This window comes from Myxine glutinosa, chromosome 1, assembly GCF_964187855.1.
Source record: "Myxine glutinosa chromosome 1, kmMyxGlut1.1, whole genome shotgun sequence".
Classification (NCBI taxonomy): domain Eukaryota; kingdom Metazoa; phylum Chordata; class Myxini; order Myxiniformes; family Myxinidae; genus Myxine; species Myxine glutinosa.
In genome coordinates, this window is record NC_136261.1 from 437242498 (window position 1) to 437252044 (window position 9547).

Consider the following 9547-nt stretch of genomic DNA (forward strand, 5'->3'; position numbering starts at 1 on the left):
GTATCAGCGCCAGTGGATATGGCAGCACTTGAATTACCATTCTTGACTTGAATTACCTATCATGGATGACAGACATGTTTTTAAAGTTTTGCATAGGTGCTGGTGAAGGTGAAGGTGAAGGAGATTACGTGCTGGTGAAGCATTTCACCCGTAAGACTGCGCTCGAACCAAGATGGACGGGGCCATACCAAGTTCTTCTGATCACACCAACAGCGGTGTTTTGTGAGGGCAAGTCGTCCTGGGTACATGCCACACATTGTAAGTTGGCCATACCCACAAACACAGACACCTCAAACGCACCACCACAGATCGAGGATGCTGCACCACCGCCTGTTAGGGGTGGCAATCACATTTAGTTTAATATACCGCTTCAGGCTAAAACAGGTGTCTGCAACAGGTGCATGGGATGCTAAAAGAGGACATTGGATTGACTTTAAATTGAAATGAAAATTGAAAGGGTGGATTAGGAAAATGAGTTTGTTCAAATAATCGTGGCATCTGTGGGATGCAACAATTTTGTGCCAGAATAGTGTAGGGGAGCCGTCATCTGGGAAGCGTCGTTAAATGGCAGTAGGTTTAGACAGGTATTGAAAGGGTTCGTGCATTGTCATTTTGGGGCTTATGGCTCGCCATTGTCTGTCTGCCAGTTATGGTGGGCAGAGGGAGAGAAAAGGGAGGCCCCTTGTAATAACCATAGATGACCAAGCCCAGCATAACGTAACCAAGCTAACCATATCTTGGGGGACACCAAGCGCCACCCGCGTTGAGATCAGTAAATGCATGGCCTCGGCCCTTATCCCACCCCATGGAGTAATGTTTATTTGCGGAAATAAAGCATATCCATACCTACCCGAACAGTGGGGAGGGACTTGTTATCTGGGATCCATTTTTCCCAAGGTAAATTTGGTAAATCATGTATTATTAAATGTAGGGAAGATGATTAAAAGGAAGGAATTTTCGGAAATTGGTGAAAGTAAATATGGCATTTGAATTTCCAGACACGACACAGGAAATGCGGCTACGAATAAGCCAACCATCTGAGAGATAAGGTAACTAAATGCCAATTAGTGGGACGGGGGGCTAGGAATTGATCATGGTGTGTGTAAGAAAGTATTTTTCAGGATGGACGATGAAGAAATCGCCGTTGGAAAACCATGATCTTGACCACAGAGGCCGTCGATCTGAATGGGTCCTTCAACAAGGCAGATGTGACCAGCGCTTCAGAATTTTGTATTGATTTTTGTGATGACTGTGAAAATCCCTTGTGGGAACTGGCTACTGGCTGATGCCTGCATCGATGTTTGTGATGATTGTAATACTTGTGTTGAAAATCCCTTGCGTGTACTGCCTAACGCCTCTTATGTATTATGAATGATTGGCAAATAGATAGTCTCGCATTAGTAATGGAACGAATTGGAAACGAAACCTGAATCGCAGAACTACAATTGGAAAACGAATTAATGCATATGCAAACGATGGTGATGCAGAATCAAGTGGCTTTGGATATGTTGTTGGCAGAAAAGGAAGGAGTATATGGGGTGATCGATGAACCTATTTGATGCTTGGGATTCTGATAATGATTATGATTTTAGTTGGGATGATTATATCTGTGATTTAGAAAGTGTACGTTCTTTTAAAAATTATTTACACCACCCAGCAAATCACATTCACAGGGCTTGATGGCATTTAACGTCGATTGTTTGCCCTGATTCGCGAGGACCTCACTTGCATAAAGAGGGCCCCTTAATCTGGCTGGCAACTGGGTCGCACCTATGCCGCAGCGAGGGTGGATTCGGAATCTGGCGGGCGGCAGCAATCTCTTAAACCAGGCGCCGTCGTCGCGAATCATGGCTAACAATTTATGCGTTGAATGTTAGACGACCAGTTAGGGCCGGTATCTCTCTTTGAGCATACGTGACGCTATGTCGTGCCTGGCATGTAACTAATTGATGAATTTGGTGTCTTTCCAAGGAGGTGTCTTGTAAAGACAAAGGAAGGAACTGTCAGCCATTAGGGTTTTAGCCCCATGACTCAATTGATCATAACATCTGAAATTATATATCGTGCTTCTGAAAACTGATTTGAACTCAACTGCAGACAGAGGTGAGTGGACAAAATGTGGTTTCGAGGCTCAACGTGCAGGGTGGATCCTTAGCCTAGTAAATTAGTCCTTGAATTATGTGCCAAACAGTAGATAAAATGTTCGCGACCCACGTACAGGAAAACATGGCGCCAAATGCCTCCTTCACGAAGGGAATAATTAATTATATATCTTTGTAGTTTCAGTATGTCTCCTAAAGCAAGGACATAACCTAACACCTCGGAAGAAATATAGACATTACATATACTTGATTGTAATGGTATTCAGCATGTGTATCCAATCATTCATCTACCATTTAGCCTAGTGTATGAGAATATTTTCTTCGGCCTGCGCTCAGGTCTGATATGTTTAGATAAAAAGCCAGAAAGGCGCAGCCTATCATTATGCTTACATCGTGTTGTCTAAATTTGACCTTCTGTAGGACGGGACAATGGGAGATGTTGTCCTTATGGCCTTGTATTGCTATGTTTTTAGCGCAGATTCTTGTCTAATATTTTGCTATAAATGAAATGCCTTTTTGCTCATTCATCAGCGAGTGTCTTGAGGAATTGTCCGCTGCGTGTAGGCAGTACATTCTCGAGCCTCGCTCCACACGTGTGTGTATAATCGATTTTATTAAACATTGTTGCTCTTCTTCCTCTGATTCTTCTTCTTCTTCCTTCCCTTGAGGTCTTCGATCTCGACATATATATATATATATATTTATATGGAGTCGTCACCGCACTGGAGGGACATCATCATAAACGATGCCTGCCAAATATCCTTATATGCAATGCCTGCCAAAACCCCACGTGCCACCATCTCCAAGCCACCACATGCCAACGGGTAAACCTCCAACATCTACCTCACTCACAATAAGGTGAGTTGTTGCTTTCCTGTTTGTTTGTGACCTTACTGCGTTGAGCTCCCAATGTTAATCACGATAAAACCTTCTACAATGAGACTTTTTACAACAATGCACCTCAATAGGGGTTTTAAACAGTCATAAGGACATCATTTGGCCCATTATTTCCGAGGTGCACTCCAGTTAATTTATTAACGAACCCGAGGTAATTTCTTGACTACACCTTCACTCCTTTACACCATTCAAACACTTTCCACCCCTTGGACCCCCTACACCCCTCAAGCAGTACTTTGGAGTTACAACAAGCACAGATTGGAAATCTTCACTGATGGAATGGTATGAGGTGTTGAGGTTACCAGCTCCACCCATTGCAACATATGCGCACTGAATATTTACATTCAATTCCCATTTCTATCCATACACACTCCAAAGTCAATTTCTCAATTCAGGTCAGACATTTACGAACCCCCTTCATTGACGGGTATCTTTCATAGAATTCCCAATAACACAGACAGTGGATTGTGGTTTTAGGACCTCTTTTTATTGCAAAACCCTTTACAAATTCAAGTTTCGTAATAGGCAGGAGACTTCTTCTGACAATTTTACAACAAGTGTGTTCTCTCCATATCAGACATGTTAATGAAACATGGACTACAGAAAAGATTGAGCAACAAATGACGTCCAAACTGCCATGGAAAGATGCCATCTGAGCAAAACCAAAAAGGGACAAGAAAAACAACTAAATCAGAAAGAAAACTAAATTCCTAAGCACAGGTCACAATCAAAAACCTCAAATGGAACTTGGCTGGATACATGGCGAGGAAGGAAACAAGAATTACAAACTGGCAACCTGAGGAAAACCCTCAAAGAAGCCCAATGAGATCCAAGATCAGATTGAGAGATCAAGTTACATTACCATTTGAGTTTGTGGCATCAATTTTCCAATAATTATCCATTATGAGAATATGGAGACCCAGAATAATAAATTTTACATTTTTTTAAAGCTGTCATTTTCTTATCCTACAACCTCATTTTTAATGTCTGGGTATTTCATATTTCAGCTCTCCTGTATGGATGTTCATCTGTGATTTAAAATTTATTTTTTGAGAGAAACCTTTTGTCATATAGAGCATTTGTGAGGACGCTCCGCTGTGTGGATCCTCATATGTTTATTCAAATTGCCTTTTTGAGAGAAACCTTTATCACATATTGAGCATTTGTAAGGTCGCTCTCCTGTATGGATCCTCATATGTAATCTCAAAAGGCCTTTTAGAGAGAAACCTTTATCACATATCGAGCAATTGTAAGGACGCTCTCCTGTATGGATCTTCATATGTATATTCAATCTGCCTTTTTGAGAGAAACCTTTATCACATATCGAGCATTTGTAAGGTCGCTCTCCTGTATGGATCCTCATATGTGATTTCAAATGGCCTTTTCGAGAGAAACCTTTATCACATATCGAGCATTTGTAAGGTCGCTCTCCTGTATGGATCCTCATATGTGATTTCAAACTGTTGCGATGAGAAAAACCTTTATCACATATCGAGCATTTGTAAGGTCGCTCTCCTGTATGGATTCTCATATGTGATTTCAAATGGCCTTTTAGAGAGAAACCTTTATCACATATCGAGCAATTGTAAGGACGCTCTCCTGTATGGATCTTCATATGTTTATTCAAATCGCCTTTTTGAGAGAAACCTTTATCACATATCGAGCATTTGTAAGGTCGCTCTCCTGTATGGATCCTCATATGTGATTTCAAACTGTTGCTATGAGAAAAACCTTTATCACATATCGAGCATTTGTAAGGTCGCTCTCCTGTATGGATCCTCACATGTGATTTCAAATGGCCTTTTCGAGAGAAACCTTTATCACATATCGAGCAATTGTAAGGACGCTCTCCTGTATGGATCTTCATATGTTTATTCAAATCGCCTTTTTGAGAGAAACCTTTATCACATATCGAGCATTTGTAAGGTCGCTCTCCTGTATGGATCCTCATATGTGATTTCAAACTGTTGCTGTGAGGGAAACCTTTATCACATATCAAGCATTTGTCAGGTCGCTCTCCTGCATGGATCATCATATGTAATTTCAAATTTCTGTTGTTAGAGAAACCTTTGTCACAAATAAAGCATTTGTGAGGTCGCTCTTCTGGATAGATCTTCATTTGTCTAATCAAATTTCTTTTTGTGAAAACCTTTATCGCAGACAGAGCACTTATGGGGGCGTTTTCAGTGTCGATCCTCATGTGTGTTTTTATGGTATCCGTTGAAGCAAAATCCATTCTGCACACAATACACTTATAACGTATTCACCTTTCTACAACATTTTTGTGTTATTATATTTAATATCAATCTTGATGGACATGCACTTGTATTTCATTCAAAGTGAGTCTTGATTATGTGATTTTTTTTTCTTCAAAAAAGGCTTCTTCTTCACTGTGAAGCTGTGACTGGACCTGATTTATCCCATATGACTTCTGGATTGTTCTACAGAAACAAAGAACATCACCTTTTAGTCAAAATCAAATTTGCAAAATATTTAACACCTTTCCGAAAATTCTATATTTTCTCAACACAAAATATTGTACAGTCACGTGAAAAAGTATGTACACCCCATGTAAAGTTGACTTTTTCAACATATTTCAACATATAGCTATTTGATCTTCATTTCAACAATATTGATAGACTAGCCGAAACCCGTGGAACATTCAAGGAAGGGAGGATGTGGTGTATGGATAGAGTGTACCATTATGGATGGCATAGGGGATTTGCTTGTCCGAGTAAGAGTTAGGAAGAAAGATGAGAATGAAGAGTGCGTAGATGAACAACGATCGCCGACACCGGCACAAATGCATGCTCTGGATTGTCCACTCAGTGGACGGCTTGCTTTCGCCTTCGCCTGTCCAATCAGAGGACGGCTTGCTTCGCCTTCGCCCATCAGACGCCAATATGACGGCGTCGTAAGATGGCGTCGTATCGGCAGTTAATCAGATGCTTTTGGGCCCCAACGTCGGCTAATTCAGATTTTTCGAGTATGGCTGTATGTGATAAACAAAGAGTGCGGTTCGTAGATCGTAAATCCATTAGTGCCGTGGGCATCGGGTCACTGGGTGCAGGGTAAAAGGGATAACAAAAGTCGAGTCCTTACGCTATTATTATATAGACTAGCCGAAACCCGTGGAACATCCACGGAAGGGAGGACATGGTGTCTGGATAGAGTGTACCATTATGGATGGCATAGGGGATTTGCTTGTCTGAGTAAGAGTTAGGAAGAAAGATGAGAATGAAGAGTGCGTATATGAACAACAATCGCCGACACCGGCACAAATGCATGCTCTGGATTGTCCACTCAGTGGACGGCTTGCTTCACCTTCGCCTGTCCAGTGTCCAATCAGCAGACGGCTTGCTTCGGCTTCGCCCAGCAGACGCCAATACGATGGCGTCGTAAGATGGCGTCGTATCGGCGGTTAATTGACATCGACATTTATCGACATCCAGCTTTTCATCTCCACCAAGTCCGTCTCCACCGACACCCACTCTATCCTGACAAACTGCATCACTGAAATAAAATCCTGGCTTCAAATCAACTTCCTCAAGCTTAACTGTGATAAATCTGAAATAATCATCATTGGCCCAAAAACGCTCACAAAATCCACCCATAACTTTGCCCTCAACATCGACGGTATCCCAGTATCCACCTCCCCTCACATCCGGAATCTTGGCGTCATCTTTGACCAAACCCTTTCCTTCGACAAATACACTAAACAGATCACAAAGTCAGCCTTCTTTCACCTGAAAAACATTGCCCGTCTCCGCTCATCCCTCTCCTCCACGGCTGCAGAAACCCTCATCCACGCCTTCATCACCTCCCGTCTGGACTACTGCAATAGCCTCCTCTATGGTTCACCCTCAAAAATCACCAATAAACTCCAATACATTCAGAACTCCGCTGCCCGTCTACTCACTCATTCCCGGACCCGTGACCACATCACCCCCGTCCTTTACAAGCTTCACTGGCTCCCCATCCCCCAGAGAATCCAGTACAAAATCCTCCTCTTGACATACAAAGCCCTCCATAACCTGGCCCCATCCTACCTGGCTGACCTCCTCTCCAGACACACTCCCACCCGCAACCTCCGCTCTGCTGGTACCAACCTCCTGACCCCCTCCATCCGGACCAAATTCAGATCCTGGGGGGACAGGGCCTTCTCCATCGCTGCTCCCACCCTCTGGAACTCACTACCTCACACCATCAGAGACTCCTCCTCACTCACCACATTCAAAACATCACTAAAGACCCACCTGTTCAACGCTGCATTCAACATTCAACCCACAGCATTTAACCCCTGACTATCTCTTCTCCTTCTCCCTCCTTTTGCTTTAAATATTTCCCTATTGATTCTTGTCTTGTCTTTTTCATTCTTGTCTTATATATATGCCGTATATCGCTGCTGTTTGTTTTCTTGATTCTTGTCTTTTTGCAATTGTTGTTTTCATGTATTGTTATGCATTATGTTTTCCACTCTGTCAAAGCGCCTTTGGGCTTCTGGAAAAGCGCTATACAAAATAAATGAATTATTATTATTATTATTATTATTATTAATGATGGTGAGCTGCCCAGGCCCTGATGCAGCAAACCTGCCCCAAACCATAATATTTCCACCACCATGCTTTACAGTTGGTATCAGGTTCTTGTGGTCAAATGCTGTCTTTGGTTTTCGCCAAAAATGTCTTCTGGTACTGTGGCCATATAGCTCTACCTTTGACTCATCTGTCCAGAGCACATTGTTCCAGAAGTGCTGGTCTTTGCCTAGGTGTTCATTGGCAAACTTTAGTCTTGCCCTGATGTTCTTTCTGGACAGCAAAGGTTTCCTCCTGGCACACCTCCGATGTAGATCAAATTTGTGCAGCCTCTTTATAATGGTAGACTCGTGCACTTTGACATCAACAGTGGCAAGAGCTACCTGTAGGTCCCGTGATGACAATCTGTGGTTCTTAGAGACTTCTTTCAGCATCTTGCGGTCTGCTCTCGGGCTGAACTTGTGGGGCGGCCTAGCCTGAACAGGTTGGCAGTTGTTTGGAATCTTCTCCACTTGTAGATGATCTTCCAGACAGTCGAATGATTGATTTCAAATTGTTTGGAGATCTTTTTAAATCCCTTCCCAGACTCGTAGGCATCTATAACCTTCTTTCTGAAGGCCTCAGAAAGCTCTTTTGTTCTAGGCATGGTGACGCTGCACACTTCAAAAACAAAGAGCAAACTAAACTAAATGTCTGAGGTTTAAATAAGACAGGTTCCTCCAAGATCTTCTCTAACGATGTTCTAATCATTTGCACCTGAGCTGGTGCACCTGATTCTAATTTTAGGTATTTGAAGTATTGATAAATGTTGGAGTGTACTTACTTTTTCCACATGCGAAATTTGCATTTATGTTTATTTCAATTATACAATGGACTCCAAAATGTAAATGTTTCATGATATTTGTTATATTATATCACCTTTATCTGTCAATATTGTTTAAGTGAAGATCAAATAGGTGTATGTTGAAATATGTTGAAAAAGTCAAACCTTTACATGGGGTGTACTTACTTTTTCACATGACTATGTTAATTTTATACATTTCCACTCACCAGTTGCAAAACAAGAAGCACTTCCATTTGTTATGTGAATATCATCTGAACCTTCCTTTGCAGAAGCACATTTTGAATCTTCTGTGGCAGATGAATAGTCTTGTTGTCTAGTTTCCACATTTACAAGATAGACATCACCTGTGTACAAATCAGCATCAGTCTTTTGCAGGGAAATGAGAATGAGAACAATCTTGAGAGTTCATAGAACATGATACATCATGAAATCTACACTTCCATTTAAATATAACAATGATGTTTAAGATTGTTTTTTTTAAAAATTCCGGATATTAAGCGCTATTGATGTGAAGCGTCTTCGACATCAGCCTTATTCGCCACCCTATTTAACATGTCCAAGTACTGCTTAACTCAAGGTTATTGGAAGTATGAAGAAGGTAGTTTGTGTTGAACAGTGTTCAAGTATCTATTTCAATTTAATTAAAATAAAGATTGAAAGATTCATCAAAATCTTTCTCTGGAAATTACTGCCGTTAAAATTTTTTCAAAATTTACTTTCACAAAGCTTGGAACAAGTGTGTTTCTACCCTCAGAAGAGCCAGGAAATAGTATCTCTCTACACTCAAGACTGAACTCTCAAACCTGTATCCCTCCTCCAAGTCCTTGTGGTCAAATCCATATCTGGTGTTTGTTCCCCTTCCATCAACAAACAGTAACTACAGTGAGTAGTTACCTGCAATGGCGACACACATGACACTGCACATGAAAAAGCTGAATGCCTCAACCCTGTGTTTGCCTCAAAATCTTGTGTCCCAAACCCATTGCTCTCTGTACCCACCATAACCAATCATACCGAGCTGCTCCTGGACTCTTTGTCCTTCTATCCCGACAAGGTGGAGAAGTTTGTCAACCCTCGACTGATTCCGCAAATGGACCAGACGGCATTGGTCCTGCGGGTCTCAAAATGCTGCTCTGCCGCTCTATTCCAACATCCCTCTGTTCTCTTCA

At 41.8% G+C, this 9547-nt stretch overlaps 1 protein-coding gene across 2 annotated transcripts in view; it reads right to left on the reverse strand.

Annotated features, from left to right (window-relative positions):
- Positions 1-3464: 3464 nt before the first annotated feature.
- Positions 3465-9547, reverse strand: part of LOC137418102 (uncharacterized) — a 62037-nt gene continuing 55954 nt past the window's right edge. The window contains exons 2-3 of one of the 2 annotated variants that reach the window (XM_068104077.2): positions 8585-8722; positions 3465-5440 (exon numbers count right to left, since the gene is read on the reverse strand). In XM_068104077.2, coding sequence (XP_067960178.1) covers positions 4066-5235 — 1170 coding nt within the window. In that variant the 5' untranslated portion in view covers positions 5236-5440; positions 8585-8722 and the 3' untranslated portion in view covers positions 3465-4065. The remainder of the gene's footprint in view (positions 5441-8584; positions 8723-9547) is intronic. The other variant, XM_068104093.2, reaches the window with a different exon arrangement.